The 16,415-nt window shown below is 42.1% G+C and overlaps 1 protein-coding gene across 1 annotated transcript in view; it reads right to left on the bottom strand.

Moving 5' to 3' along the window:
* espl1 (extra spindle pole bodies like 1, separase) overlaps positions 1-16,415 on the bottom strand; it is a gene marked incomplete at both ends in the record, with an annotated part of 29,759 nt that overhangs the window by 9,197 nt on the left and 4,147 nt on the right. The window contains 17 exons of the mRNA XM_080728014.1: positions 636-758; positions 1,541-1,612; positions 1,744-2,074; positions 2,748-2,942; positions 3,613-4,952; positions 5,530-5,639; positions 6,884-7,040; positions 7,157-7,300; positions 7,786-7,954; positions 8,751-8,867; positions 8,975-9,109; positions 9,932-10,071; positions 10,236-10,395; positions 11,203-11,347; positions 12,994-13,236; positions 14,960-15,150; positions 15,998-16,099. Coding sequence (XP_080584140.1) covers positions 636-758; positions 1,541-1,612; positions 1,744-2,074; positions 2,748-2,942; positions 3,613-4,952; positions 5,530-5,639; positions 6,884-7,040; positions 7,157-7,300; positions 7,786-7,954; positions 8,751-8,867; positions 8,975-9,109; positions 9,932-10,071; positions 10,236-10,395; positions 11,203-11,347; positions 12,994-13,236; positions 14,960-15,150; positions 15,998-16,099 — 3,874 coding nt within the window. The remainder of the gene's footprint in view (positions 1-635; positions 759-1,540; positions 1,613-1,743; positions 2,075-2,747; positions 2,943-3,612; positions 4,953-5,529; positions 5,640-6,883; positions 7,041-7,156; positions 7,301-7,785; positions 7,955-8,750; positions 8,868-8,974; positions 9,110-9,931; positions 10,072-10,235; positions 10,396-11,202; positions 11,348-12,993; positions 13,237-14,959; positions 15,151-15,997; positions 16,100-16,415) is intronic.

Raw genomic sequence — 16,415 nt, 5'->3', positions numbered from 1 at the left:
TTGATTTTTTTATTTGCGTGCTCCGAAATTCACTCCGATATTCGGCCCGAAAAACGCAGCAGTGTGCAACCAGCTTAAGAGTTGAGGAATTTGGTATAACACGTTTCTATTGTGAAAATAGCAGATCTACATGCTCACAACGTCTCACGTTGCGAGGCGTTGTGAGCATGTAGATCGGCTATTTTCACAATTTTTGCCTCTAATATTTGACAATTTGGCCAATGTTTAAATTGTCATTTCAGAGGTATTAACAAAATCAATAACCAAAGACAATGCATAGCTATTTTTTCCAGGACCTTCCAGGACCCTTGATCAATTCCAAAACCTTTCCATAACTGGAAAAATATTTTTCTAATTTCAAAATATTTCCAGGAATTTCATGACCGTGGGAACCCTGTTAGGAGCAACTTGAGATACACCTAGGATAACTATTAGACACTTTCTTCTACGACAAATGCAAATATAGGGGAAAGAAATAGGGAGTCAAGTTAAAGATGAATATTAGCTAGCCAGTAGCCACAGTATATTCATTACTGTGCATGTACACAATTCAACAACATTCTTTTTTGCAATGAAAATGTAAACATCTAAATCAATAAAACTTTCGAAGGGAAACATAATTATGTAAACCTCACCTAAGCCAGGGTCTGAATAAGAAAAAGAGCCGGCACCAGGCGGAGCTCTTCTGTGTAGCTCAAACAGATGGTCCGTCCCCTTGTCCGGGAGCAGGTCCTTCCGTAGGACCTCAAAACCACCTGCTGCACAGGGAAAGGCCACTGGGTTAACAGAGTTGACAGCAATGACGACAAACAGGGATGAATACCAAGAGATGAAAACCCTCAGTACCGTGTAAAGAAATGAACTCATAACAACATTGTACTGTCTAGGGCAGGGGTTTTCAAAGTGGGTGACGGGGCACCCTGGGGTGCCGTGACGGCAGTCCAGGGGTGCCACGAGATCATTTGATAATATTTGGAATTTATTTGGGCACAAAAATATTATTTAGTATCATTTTAAACTTAAAGTACAAAGTTATTTTCAGTCAGTTCTAACCAAAATGGCTATTATCTCAACGTTTTCCTCGCAACATAATCACAAAAATATCATCACTGTCGGGTAGAAACCTCGTATCTCCTCATGTCTTTTGCCCTGCTTCATCATACAAGACCGTCACACAAAACTAGTGAAAACAGCCGATCTACAAGCACACAACGCCTCGCCGCACAAAACTAGTGAAAACAGCAGATCTACAAGCACACAACGCCTCGCGATGCGAGGCGTTGTGTGCTTGTAGATCTGCTGTTTTCACTACTTGAGTACATTTTATAGATGATAAATACAAAATGAACGGTTTTGGACATACAAGGTTTCCACCCGACAACGACGATATGCTATAAATATGAGGTGCTGGGAGTGAAAATTATAATGTAGGGGTGCCTCGGATTAAAAAAAATATTTATGGGGTGCCCTGAGACAAAAATGTTTGGGAACCCCCGGTCTAGGGAGCAAAAAACAAAACAAAAAATAGTGACATGCTTACCTGCATCAGCATCCTTCTCAGTGTCGGAGGCCATCAGTTGCTCAATGCTCATATCCTGAAGTCCCGCTACAACTTCAATTGACAGCAATGATAACAAACAGGGATGAATACCAACAGATGAACATCCTCAGTGCTGTGTAACAAATGTAGTCATAACATTGTGCTGTCTAGTGAGAAAAAAGAGAAAACCGTGATATCCTTACCTGCATCTGCATCCTTCTCAGTCTCTGTATCGGATGCCATCAGTTGCTCGATGCTAATATCCAGAAGTCCCTCTACAACTTCTTCAATGGCCATCATTTTCCCTGGTTCATGCTCTGCCGTCGGGCCAAGCTGTCTTCTGGGTCTTCCCCTTCTAACAGGAGCCGGCTTGGACACGGTTTCTACATCCTCGTCAGAGGTGAAGCACACGGACAACGCAGTGGTCTTCTTAACCCTAGCCTGCCTCTTGGGGGGGTCGCGTGGCTCTTGGACCGTTTTGTGGGCAGCTTTAGTTGTAGTGGTACGGCCTGTAGGGACCTCACGTTTTTCAACCTGAGGGTTAGGGGTGGGCGATATGGAAAAATACAATATCACAATATTTTCCAAGTTACTTAACAGTACAACAACCACCTACAAGGTAACAAAAACTAAAAGAAAAAGGAGTAACGGACCATTTAGACCAGTGGTCCTCAATGTGGGGTCCAGGTAGGCTGGAACCAGACCAAATTGTCCTTGGCGAATATGGGACTGGCCCCGCTCAATTGTGAATCCATTTCCTCTCCCCCAACATTTTGGGGAACCAATCGGGGCCCAGCATCGTGTGCAGAGCCATTTTTTTTAACCCACCCCTTGGAAATGAAAATTCTGCCCGCGAGTCCAGACTAATATCCGATACGCAGTGAGGAATTAGTATGAGCAACGCCAGGCTAGGGTCCAGGGACTCTCTGGTTTCCTTTTGGGAGGTCTAAATTCACCCTTACAAGTATGTAACTCTGACAGTAAGTATACAAATGAAGGGTCCATTTGGTTTCATTTGTATACTATCAGAGTTAAGGGGAGACTGTGACATTTTTAAAGTCTGAGACATGATTTAGAGTAAAATGCAGGTTTAAATTAATTCTGCAATGAATTCTCTGTATTAACAATTTAACAGGGTTTTTTATAAGGCTCCCCTCATTGCATCACGATATATACGATATGTCTCCACGATAAGGCCCACCCCTACCTGAGGGTTAGGCTCCAGGTCACTTTCATCACTGGTCCATTTATACTTAGGCTGCCTCTTGGAAGGGGCCCTCTCCGAGTGGGGCTCTGGAACCTTTTTGTGGGCAGCTCTGGCAGTAGCGGCACGCCCTTTATGGACCTCAACCTTCTCTGCCTGAGGCTCAGCGTCCGAGTCACTTTCATCACTAAACTCCACCTGCATTGAGGAAAATGGTCGGAGGGAAATCAACACAAATCTTGCATTTTTGTTACATTTTAACAAATTAAAAACAATGAAGAAAAAAAGAAACGTGCATTTTGTTACGTTCAGCAAATTAAAAACAGCGTTCCCACACATCTTTACAAATTAATTTCCAAAACTTTTCCAAAACTTTTCCAGAATATTTAACCCGATTTACAGGACTATAAAACAATAATTCAGCTCAATAACGAGTCGCTTACTCCTATGCGCAATGCCCAAAGACAGGTAGTGTATGCCAGTGGTTCTCAACCTTTTCAGGCTGTGACCCCCGAAATAATCATATTTGAAGTGAGTTGAGGAATTTTGTATAACACGGTTTTATTGTGAAACTAGCCGATCTACATGCTCACAACGCCTTGTGAGCATCTAGATCTGCTATTTTCACAATTTCTGCCTCTAATATTTGACAATTTGGCCAATGTTTAATTTGTCATTTCAGAGGTATTAACAAAATCAATAACCAAAGACAATGCATAGCTATTCTTTCCAGGACCTTCCAGGACCCTTGATCAATTCCAAAACTTTTCCAGTACTTATAAATATTTTTCTAATTTCAAAATATTTCCAGGAATTCAATGACCTTGGGAACCCTGTAAAAAGAATAACTGAATGCGAAATACTCTACCTGGAATCGAGGTTTTCTCGTGCGTCTGGGAGCAGCCGGTACACACTGAGCCGTGTCCTGAACAGGTGACGTGTCTTCGTCTGAGAACAACTGTGGTTTAGGTTTGACCTTTGTGGCCCTCTTCCGTGCTGAGGCGGGAGCTTCCACTTTCTTGACAGAGGTACCGAGGTGCAGCTTGGGCACCTCTGCGTCAAACTCAAATTGTACTTTTACCACCTTTGGCGTTTGGAGGACCATGGCCTTTCCATTGGATGAGGCACCCGCCGGTTCAGTTTTGGCAACCGGCTTCTTAGCTTTGCCGGTCTTGGCATGAACGACCGGACGTGGTGGAACTGGCGACGACTCTTCATACACAGAGAACTCTGGCTTAGGTTTGGCCTTTGTGGCCGTCTTAAACGGGGGAAGTTTCACTTTCTGGGCAGGGGTTTTACAGGTTAAAGTGGGTACCTCCTGTTTGAAGTCAAAACAGGTAAAATCTTCAAAAGAAAACTTGGACGGTTGTACTATCATTGGCGTTTTAGGGAGCTTCTCTTTGCTGGTCTTGCTCAGAATAGCTGGGTCTTTTTCAGGAACGACTGGCTGTTTGGTCTTTGGGGGACATAATGTTTTGGGTTTTAATTTCAACTTGGATGGATTCCAGGTCCACGCTTTAGAGAAGACCTCCTCCGGAGTACAGTTGCTTTTGGCTGCCAGGGTGAGCAACGCCGCGACGGCTTTGGTCGCCATCAGGCCCGCTTTGAAGGGCTTCAAATCCAGAGAGGGCTTGTTGGACACGAACGCCAGTCCGGCCTCCAAGGTGTTCCATATGTCTCTACCCTTGTCTTGCTTGGGCTCCAGCTCAGACAGGGCCATGTGCAGGTACGTGCGGCCTACGACGTCCTGCATCCAAGAGGGCTCGGAGCCGCCGCTGCTACGGCCACAAAGAGTGATGAGGTTAGCTTTGAGCCGGGCGGTGACGCGCTTGCACCGGGCTAGAGTGGCCTGGTGGAATTTGTGGCCTAGTCTGACCGGAACGAAATCCTGCTGGACACACAGCTGAGCCTCGGCTACGGCCCAAAGAGCGCTCACCCGCCCCAGACTGGGTTCAGAGCAACAGGGGCACAGGCAGTTGGTCTCGTGGGTGAACGACGACAGCCAGCGGCGGGCCTGGGCTTTGAAAGGCGGGGAGCTGCCCTGGTCCACCATCTCTATAGGTTGCTTGGAGGGCCACCGGATTTTCAGTAATTCGGCGACTTCGTCTTTAAAACTCGACGTGGGAGACTGCGATTGGGACTTCTGCGCCGGGCAGCCTTTTCTTGGCTTGATTTTCACGTTTGCTTTCTGCTCCAGACAAGAGAAATCTAGAAGGAAAACAAAAATTCAATTGTAATGTTAAATTGTAGTACTGCAGGGGTTAAAGCTAAAAGAAAATCCCAAGACTGATTTTTTATTTTCAGACCATGTCCCAATATGTGATTTTAGCGCATGCAGCGCACACCAATATTTGAGGCGTTTCCCTGAAGCCCTGAACTGCCTTCACTGAATGATGTGTGAAAATCCATACTTCATTTTATAGAAGTTCTGAACTGCCTCCACTGAATGTGTGTGCGCCAATCCATTATAGAAGTATCTTCTGAAGTTCTGTTGTATTCTATTGCTAGTCTGGCCAATTCAAATACTCATATCTTGAAATGATAACTGCTTTTTAGTTTGGAGATCACTTGACAACTTTGTCATTCACGCTGCAGGCATCACTACACCTCCCCCTTATTTTTTATTGTTTTGCGGATCTGCACTGATCTCAGAAATAGCCCCTATGGAATCCTCAAGACTGAAATCAGTCCCCAGGACTGAGAACTTCAACCCCTGAGTACTTGTGATGAAAATGTAACCCAACAGGTTCAATATGAACTGGAAGTGCTGTGTAGTCTTGCTGACCTGTGCCAGGTTCCAGCAGGCTCCTGACTCGGTCCAAATCAAACCCACTTTCTTCTATCTTTCCCCGCATCAGTTCCAGCTCGGCCTTCATCACCAGCAGCTCAGCACATCTAAAAACAATGACATGCAGTACATAGATTATAAAAATATCCGATTTTCTTTTGGTCCATGGATTTTGGTGGACGCACTCCCAACTCACGTCTGCTCGAAGGTAGACTTATGTCTCAAACCTTGTGTGTCGGTTATTAGAATGCTGTATTCTTAAAGCAAAAATATTTTACAATAGTGCCAAAACTCAAATATTTATGTGTGCAACATTTGTCATCTGTTGTAAGCATGCAGATCTGTTCATTTTGACAAGCAATGTTGTTTTGTCTGACGTTGGATGATTCCGTTGACCTTTTCTGGTATGGAACAATGCAAATGATCTCCACGGGAGCACTTGTAATAATACAATCAGATGGGAGATACTACACTGCTCAAAGAAATGAAGGGAACAAAATGTTCCCTTAATTCTTTGAGCAGTATATATGAATCACATGTCAAAATTGACTATATGCACAACTTTTTACACTCTGGAATTTAAGACCAGGTTAGTTAGTTATAGTAGTTATTGTTATTATTCTACTGTTATTATTGTGAAACATTTACCAGTGAAACGTATATCCTCGCTGTTGGACTGAAAATACTAATTTCTAAAACTGTGCTCCAAATGGATCCAAGGTAATTATCATTTAGAAGATCTACAGGAAAAATAGCAGATCTACAAGCCCACAACACGTTGTATTGTGAACTTGCAGCGCAGCTATCTTTGGTACTTTTGTGTGACAATGTACCGTGATGCAGTCGGTGATTAAAAATACATTTTAATTGATAAGGTTTCACAGTATGAGTTTAAACATTGAATTATTATTAAGTTATAACAATATGATCTATATATTTATCAATCGATTACCCGCAATTGCCGGACTATAAGCCGCAGCTTTTTTCCCCATGTTTTGAACCCTGCGGCTTATACAACGGTGCGGCTTATATAGCGATTTTAACGGCCAGTTAGTTTTACAATGGTCTTTAACAAGGATTTATATATAGATTTATACAGCTAACGGCCACCAAGGGCACTCTACCGGAAGCAAGGACAGCTGCGGCTTATAGTCAGGTGCGGCTTATAGTCTTGTCTAGCAATTACGGTATGTACATTATGTATTATTAGTAGATATTTGGATTTTTAAATATACAGTATGTATATATTTAATATTGTGTTTTAATAAAGATGTTTTTAGTATTCAGCTTACCTTCATTTTTATTTTTCACCATATCATGTACTTAATTAAGCCAACAACCATGTACTTACTTGCTTAGTGCCTGCAGCTTGGTGGCCAACTCGAGGGCTTGCACACACTGTTGCAGGGCATGATGGACACCTCCACTAGTGCCTGTAATATCCACTACCTTCAGAGAACAGTCCAGCAGCTCAGAAAGCACTTGCCACTTCAGCAACAGGTTGTCACCTGTTCTCAGAACAGAGGAAAGCACATCGTCAAAACAAGTAGCTTAATGGAGACACAATGGGTTTTCCCAAGACAAAGCCATTGTAAACGGGCCGGTCAGTGTAAAGAAAGCTTGCCTTGGTTGATGAACGGTACGCTGCCGTCTGCGGTTTTACTATACGATAAGATGTTGTTCCCCATGTTGTTCCCCACAACGTTGCAGAGGAGGCTCTGGAGTAGCCTCAGACTCGCAGAGAAGGCGATCTCTGCATTACTTGAACCTGGAATAAATATGTAACGGTGGTCAATGCAATATGACATGACAATAGTTATACCAGGGTTCCCACACATTTCTACCAATTAATTTCCAAAACCTTTCCAGAATATTTAACCCAATTTCCAGGACTATACAACAATAATTCAGCTCAATAACAGGTCGCTTACTTCTTGCGAAATGCCCAAAGACAGGTAGTGTATGCCAGTGGTTCTCAACCTTTTCAGGCCGTGGCCCCTGAAATAATCATGTTTTAACTCAACTCATGTTTTAACTCAACTCTTAGTGCTCGTCATGGTGCCCGGGGCACCATGGCGAGCACTAAGAGTTGAGGAATTTTGTATAACACGGTTCTATTGTGAAAAGATTTCTGCCAATTTGGCCCATGTTTAATTTTTCATTTCAGAGGTATTAACAAAATCAATAACCAAAGACAATGCATAGCTATTTTTTCCAGGACCCTTGATAAATTCCAAAAATGATTGTACAAACCATGCTGGGCGATGCGTTTGCGTAGTTCCTGTGGCAGGTCAGTGGTGTCCAAAGTGAGGTAGGAACCACAGGTCTTGAGTGCCTGGGCTTTCAGCAGGTACCAGCTCTTGGATTGCTTCTCCGTCGCCTCTTTGAGCACCTCACACAAATACTGCACCCCCTGCTCCACCTGAAATATGGTTAATGAAGGGATATAAATCATATAATCACCAGTAAGACGCCTAAGGGCGAAAAGCAACCTCACCCTGAAAGGCAAAGTCGCGCAGGACGGAATTCATTTGCAAGTGTGATTTTAGTTGCGGTTGGTTGATTAAGTTGGACAAAATGTGGTCAAAATATTTTCCCAAGGGGCGCCCGCATACCACATACTAGGCTATGATGCCTGCTGGCGTCGCCGGTTCGATTCCCGATCCGGACGACCTTTGCCACATGTCATTCCCCATCTCTCTCCCCATTTCCTGTCAGTCTACTATCCTACCAAATAAAGGCATAAAAAGCCCCAAAACAAATCTTGAAAAAATATATATATTTTCCCAAATATGGAATATGACTGACCATAGATGTCTTATGTTATAGACAACATGAGACTCACACAACATGTCCATATATGGGCATTCCAAGCTATGGGCTTAATTGCGACCGTTAGGTCGCAAGTTACTATGAAAACCTACACCGGCTGTCTGTCAGTGTGAATGTGATGTCACAATGTGATGTCACAATGATGTGATGTCACAACAGGTCAGCAGCTATAGACATTGAGGCGTTACTCACGGAAGTATGGAGAAGACATGACGGTTTTCATAGTTAACTGCGATCTACACTCACAATGTGTGCAGCCCATCATGAGAAAGGATTGATGAATAAAAGGTAGTTAGTATTGTCTATGTATCCGATACTTGTGCACAGTTGTGTTTGAGTACCAGGCCTTTGGCAGAGCAATGGCGAGCTTTCAACAGTAGACCTACCTGGCCTGTGGCATAGCAATGGCGAGCTTTCAACAGAACCACCATCATAGAGACAGAAGAAGGCCCATCAGAGGTGGTGTCTGATGCTAGAATGTGTTCCGCTTGCTGCAGCTGAGCCTGAAACAAGAGACGCTTTTTGACGTTCCAAAAAACAAGCCGTTTTTAACTACAGTACTGCATGTGCTGTGAATGGCACACAATATCCGGTTTGCAAATTCAATTACCTGAGCCATTTCAGGGACACCCATCTCCAGGAGAAGCATGGCTGATTGGCAGAGGTAACTGGCAGTTTTTGGGTCGTCAGGCAAGTGATGACATACGCCAAAAGCCAGCTGGGAGGCTTTCAAAGCTTTCAGGGGCTAAGCAGGAAAAACAGAACAGCCATTTGATATGGTTCCCAGTAGAGCTGGATGCAATAACCGCAATACCTCAGTTGTGTAATGCATATCGCGGTGTCGAGTTCATTATTCAACAAATATTATTTCAATTTATTTCGATTATTTAACATTTTTTAATATATATTTTGTATTTCATTCACTTTTGGGGGAGATACCGCCATACTATACCGTCGGGAAAGATGTACCGCGATAACTAAAAATACATACAGCCCCAGCCCTAGCTCCCAGACAAATACATACCTTCCCGAGTAGTCTAGTAGTGTGCTAGATTACATCTAAACATTTCCTTAGGTAAAGGCCTATGGCTTTCGTTTGAAGCGATATGAACATGATTGGCTGCCAGTGCCAGAACTCATTCATTGCAGCAGCAATATCATTTTAAACTGTGAAACTTTGCTAAAAGTCACACTATTGCTTCTTAATTATTGATTGAAAGTTAAACTAGTTTATTTTAAAGTGTAATCATAGAATCAGCTTGAAGAAGAAACCAGACTGTGACGTCAGTATGGCCAAGCATTACAGGTTGACTGATGCGATGTTCAGGCCACCCAACTATTTTGGGTCATTTGAAGCAGCTACTGGCCATTAAGTATTACGGGGAGAGACGTCTCTCTAATGGGAGAGCGCCACAACAACAACTTTGTGTTACCAGAGTGGCAGAGTCCTATCTGGACAACACAATAAGATCCCAAAAGGTCAAAATGAACTGCAAAATCCAAACTGCAATACCAAAAAACCAAACACCCAAAATTACACTGAAGTTGTTTGAATCTGTTTTGTCACCTTTCCCATGAGTTTGAACAAGGCAGTAGTGAGGAGAAGAGAGCTGCAGGTCTGTCTTAGGTTCCTAACAGAGGGAAGGCTTCCTTTCTGCAGAATAGAGGACCACTTATCAAGGGCCTTCTCCAGAAACTGAGACAACTCTGAGGACACAAAAGTTAAACACATAAAATCATCACGTTGAAATGATTAAGCAGATTGAGTTGCACAATATATCACAATGCCTGATGAGAAGATTCAAAGAACATGGAAGTGATCCATTACTAAATTTGATATTGGTTCTAATATGTGAAAGAAGACAACATACTGCTCTGTGACTCCAGGTTGAAGTGCAGGCCCTCGTGAATCAGGCTACCATCCTGTTGCTTCTGGCTGTCTTCATAGTCGAGGTCATTGACCGGGATGGATTTCATCACACTATCAGTCTCCTGACACAAGTCCTTCAGTCTCTTTCCCTTCTCGATGGCCTGGACAAGTAGAAATTATAATGACTGGTCAATGTCTAATTAAAGGATTTAGTAAACCCAGAAAGAGTTTCAGATTTTTCTTCATAATACACATCAAATGCATTTTACTTCAGCTGTACTGGAAGCAGGAATGAGTGTCATAAAACCAATTAAAACCTTCTGCATATTTTTATCAAATCCAATGTCATTCATTTCAGGCATGAAAATGGTCTTTGATTGCCAACCAAATCCAATACCATGTTGTAACATAGCCCCATACAGAACCTCACCCTCCGCTGCATACTGTTGTGCTCCGAGATGAGGTCCTACGGGGATATCTCGGGCTGGGGTAGAATGCCTCCACGCAGAAGTAGATCACCCTTTTCTCAAAATTGTATCCAAAAAGTAAAGGTAGTTCCACGCTCCCAGAGTATGATTTTCCATTCAACGGTACATAAAACATGCACTACGGCATGAAACAACCGCTTAAATCGCTAGTTTTGTAATGATTTTCCATTCAACCGGAATTCCCCCGGCGGCAGTTGCCAGTAATGCTTCTTATTCTGATACAAACCGTTTTCCAACGCCGTAGTGCATGTTTCATGTACAGTGGGATGGAAAATCATACTCTGGGAGCCTGGAACTACCTTTACATTTTGGATACAATTTCGTGGAAAGGGTGATCTACCTCGGCGTGGAGGCATTCTACTGTAGCCCGGTGATATCCCTGTAGGACCTCATCTCGGAGCACAACAGTATGCAGCGGAGGGAGAGGTTCTATTTGGGGCTAGTTTAACACTGACACACAACAGACAGTACAATACCCACCTTTTGTAGGTTGTTCTCTAGAGTGCAGATGTAGAGCCAGAGCAAAGCATGGGCCTGATCGTCTTTCAGCTTATGAGCATTCTCTGCGGTCTTCCGCTCTTCTCCCAGTAGCCGCAAAGCTTCATGAGTGAAATCAACTGCTGAGCTGTTAGGATAACAATGATACCAATGATGTCAAACAGATGAGCTGTCAAAATTGTGACAGACCAAATATAACAGGTATAGCTGAACCGATTCCTCAAAGGACAACTTTGTTTTTTTACAGCAAGGGTTCACATTTTAGATTGTAATTAGAGAAAAGAAAAGATGAGTGTTAAAATGTTTTCCTTTGCTTCGTTCTATTGTTTTATCGCATTTGCTGTGCTAAAATGTGGGGCAAGCGTATTGTGTACGCATGGGGGCATGCGTACAAGTGGCTAAATATGTTTTTTAGACACAATAAGCCAGCAGTTTCTTTATTGCTATTTACAGTAACACTTCTAGCCCCCATAAGTCACATCCAACCATGAAAGGTTGGGTTGTATCTTGAGAATGGGCTTATTCTGTGTAAAATTACATATTTAGCCACTTGTACACATGCCCCCAGCCACTGAAATAAGAATGTATAAAACAATAGAAAGAAGTAAATGAAATAATTTTAACACTCATCTTTTATATTCTTTAATTACAATCTAAAATATGAACCCTTGTTGTAAAGAACTAAAGTTGTCCTTTAAGCAATCCTAAAATGTTTGAACAAAGTTTGCAAGATATTCATGACGCAACAGTTGCACAATTCACTGTTTGTCAAATCCCGCCCCATTCTGCTCTGTTACGAAGTAGTACAAATTACCCTGGGCAGATTGTTTTTATAGTGGCAGTGAATGGGGGGAGGGGGTATTTTCATTGCCTCATTATTGCTATTTAAAGTACCAAAGGAAAAACATCTAGGTGATATTAATAAAAAGGGAAGACAAAGGTACAGTAGTTACATTGCAAAACAGGGGTTTTCCCCCGAAAATATATGTTTTAATTTTTTTAATCCCAGTGGGACAGAATCACCATGGCAGATTCTTTTAAAGTGGAAGTGGATGGGGGAAAAAGATTTTTCATAGCCTCATTACAGCTATATAAAGTACCAAAGAAAAAACACATCTACGTGATATTAATAAAAAGGGAAGAAAAAAGTACAGTAGTTACATAGCAAAACAGTAGTTTCCCCCCGAAAATATATGTTTAATCCTCTGGATCAGGCAGAGGAGAGAAATAGAAAGAGAAAGCGCAGTGCATCTTGGTTAGGAAGATGACAGCCAGCCAATAGTTCTACTACAAAATAGGCTGGCTTTCGTAATTCTGCCCATTTAAAATATATGTACCCAATCGAAACTCTTAGTTACATTGATAAGGTCCATGTGAACTAGTCTGTTGAAGCTTATTCATTATAATGAGCGAAATCACTATCACCTCGCGGGGCCGTACTGCACGCTCGCCGTGCTCCACAGTGTGCACCGTGGTGAAAGAGCTGAAGCAACATTCTCCCACTGCACAACTCCACCCCCGATAGCAAAAAGTGAATGATTTTTTCTGGTTGGCCAGTCAGGGAGTCTCAGGGACCAATCAGAAGGCTGACAAACAGTGGATTATCTGTTAAGTGTTGCCATAAAGCAATGCACAGAGAGTGCATTATAAATTGACAGATGTCAATTCCATCCATTAATCTTTTGTGCTTGGTAGACAAGACATACCGTACTGACGCTTAATAGAATAACTTAAAGAACCGTTTCAGCCCTAGATCTGAGTCAAAGCACGTACCAGTCGGTCTGTTCACTAAAATCCTGGAAGCACACAACTTGGGCCATTTCACACAGGTAAACAGCACGCAAGTGTGTGCGGGGGCTCTCCTCATGGCAGATGTCCAGTAGGTCACAGAGAGTGTTGTACCGTTGCTGAGTAGTGTCCCCAATCATCTCTTTATACATACGCAGCTCCTCCTCCAAAAGACAAAGCATGACCTCCTCGTCTGGGATGTCAGCACCAAAACCATCGCGTAGAGTCCTGGGGAAGTCAACCACAGAGAGAGCAGACAATTAATAGTTGTCGTGGTAATACATCGCAATCACAATTTTGGCTTTCAGTTCAGATAAAACTACAGTAGGTTAAAAATCTGTTATGGAGTCTGGGTTCCCACACATTTTTACCAATTAATTTCCAAAACCTTTCCAGAATATTTAACCCAATTTCCAGGACTACTGTATATAACAATGACTTCAGCCCAATAACAGGTTGCTTACTCCTATGCGCAATGCCCAAAGACAGGTAGAGTATGCCAGTGGTTCTCAACCTTTTCAGGCCGTGACCCCCGGAATAATCATGTTTTAACTGGGGACCCGCCACCCTGACAAGCACTAAGAGTTGAGGAATTTTGTATAACACTGTTCTATTGTGAAAATAGCAGTTCTACATGCTCACAAGTCACAACGCCTCGCAACGCGAGCCGTTGTGAGCATGTAGATCGGCTATTTTCACAATTTCTGCCTCTAATATTTGACAATTTGGCCCATGTTTAATTTGTAATTTCAGAGGTATTAGCAAAATCAATAACCAAAGACAATACATAGCTATTTTTCCAGGACCTTCCAGGACCCTTGATAAATTCCAAAACTTTTCCAGTACTGGAAAAATATTTTTCTAATTTCAAAATATTTCCAGGAATTTCATGACCGTGGGAACCCTGTGGAGTCCATGAAATTAAAAATGCACTGGTCAGTACATCTAATCTAAGAAGATACTCATGAATTTGACTAACTGCAGTTGTGTTGCTTACATCACTGCGTAGTGCGTACCCCGAGGTTAGTTTTATGCAGCATGCTAAGTTAAAGCACTATATCAGGGGTCTGGGACCCCTAGGGGGTCCTCAGAGTTACTACAGGGGGTCCTCCAAATCTTTTTGTATAGAAACCTTTTTTCTCCTTTATTTTATACTAACCACTTGAACCCTAGTGTCCATATTCGGAGAATTTAGCCGACAATAGCCGCGAGGCGTTGTGAGCTTGTAGATCGTCTATTTTTGGCAAAGAGATTTGGTGTAGAGGGGGAAAATGAACAGAAAAAGTACAGATTGAAAGGTCAAGTTTATTATGTATTGACGTTCAAGTGGTTAAATATCGGAAAACACAAATTGACAGGAATCCAAAATACACTGATGATCGTGCTTTCAAACAATTAAACTACCGGTATATGGAATCTATGAAAAGGTTGTGGGGGTCCCACTCCCTGCTTCATCTCTCTCAACTAAGGGGTCCTTGGCCTGAAAATGTTGAAGACCCCTGCACTATATTGTGATAGTAATCCTTTCCATGGTGTTTCCTGACTTTCCTCAGTAACAGGTATCCCCCCCAATCTCCCCAGCTCTTTAATAAAACAGAAGTACATTTTCAACCAATCAGGAGAGCGTATTCATCAGCATAAAATTTATATTTTACTTTAATAATTTTATTGTGTTATTTTATAGGGGAAATGGAAAGATATTTCTCAGGTATAACATATTTTACAACCACAACTGAATTATGGTGTAGAAAGAAAGATCAAGCCCTTTTAGCATTCAGCTTTAAGTCACTAATTTAAAAAATGTATAATATAATCTTCAGATTGAAAAGGATATTACATTTGCAACATATAAATAATGTCTCAATCATTGATCTTGTCCATAGTCAGACTTTGTATCTACTATCTAGATGTCATCCTCCCATGTGATGGGAAGAAGGCGATGTGTTCCTACCTCAGCTTAATGTCCTCATCGTCACACGCTGCGCTCGCCTTTGTTTTCGCCCACAAAGACACCGGTTCCGCCATGTGAACTTTGAGGTTTGGTCCCAGGGCCTTAAGCCACGAGATGACCAAATCCAGGGCTCGATGCAGCCTCTCGGTCCGTTGAGAAATTCTCACACCCAGCGTGAAAACTTTGTTTTGCTGTTCGAGGAATAAACAATTAATATATTTTTTTAAAAGGTTAGTCAACCAATTAAGACTTGAAAAATACCTAAAAATCTTTTTTCTTTATCTGTGGTGCTCAAAGTTTTTAATGTCAAGGACCTCTAGAATTATATGTATTTGGCCACAGACCCCAATATTTTGTTCCAGGGACCCGCAGAAGCAAAGATTTTAGTTAAAATGTTCACTTTAAAAAACATGCAACTCTGAAAGAAATAGTTGGTTGGTCATGCAAGCTCACCAAACTGAGAGAGATGGAGGCAAGGCAATTCCTACACAGCTCCTGGCAGACGATCTCAATTAGAGGGAAAGCTTGGTCATAGTGTTGTTGGTTGTACAATACACACCCTAAGTTGTAAATTGTAGATGCTATAGAGAATGGAGAATATGTAAAAATAGAATCAGATTAGAATTGTAAAAGGCAAGCCTACATCATTTCATAATTCATAGTCACATATGTATTTTTTGCACAAAACACAAGTAGGTCAGAAGATGTTGACAAAAAGATATATATACTGTATATACAAATGCACAAATGTAGATGTACGCTGTAATGTAAGAAAAGAGCCCCATTAAATTACCTGCCATAGCTTCATTATAAACATTACTGTCCGGCTTGCGTAGTTCAGTCATCATCCGTCCAGCGGTAGCCTGACAATAAAGCGCTACTCTATTCAGCGTCACTGTGTTCTCGAGCTACAAACAAGCAAACCACAAAGGAACCACTTTAGGCAAGGTCACATAAATACAGGCCTTAAGTATTTAAAAACAGAGAGATCAGTGACGTCACTGAACTGACTGACCATCAGAAACCAGCTTTACGTACCTGCGAGGCCAGCAGACTTTCACGAGCAAAGTCTAAGCTTTTGTTCATGCTGAGGAACACGGACTGCTCGAGTTGGCTGACCTCAGTCTGGGATGCCGAATTCTGTTAAGCATTGAACAAATACCACACATTAGAAATTAAAGATATCCTTATTAAATGGCCATATCAGAGCAAAATGCTAACTGTGTGAATATGGGGCTGTTAAGTCTGACATCATTTTGTAGGCAGAGGAGAACTTTTGGGGCCAAAAGGCCCCAGCGCCCGTGAACCTTTTTACTATTTTTACTACCGTATTTACTAATTTTTCTTCTCTTTGTTGTTGAAAGCAAAGTGGTAAAATTATACTTTAGTCGTTATTTTTGTCTCGGATCTGTTGAAATAGCGAGGGACAGATATTGACAATAAATCTGCTTGGAGG

The sequence above is a fragment of the Nannobrachium achirus genome (genome assembly GCF_963921795.1).
Source record: "Nannobrachium achirus genome assembly, chromosome: 6".
NCBI classification, from domain to species: Eukaryota; Metazoa; Chordata; class Actinopteri; order Myctophiformes; family Myctophidae; genus Nannobrachium; species Nannobrachium achirus.
The sequence above is the reverse complement of the archived record's forward strand: the minus strand, read 5'-3'. Positions and strand labels throughout refer to the sequence as shown.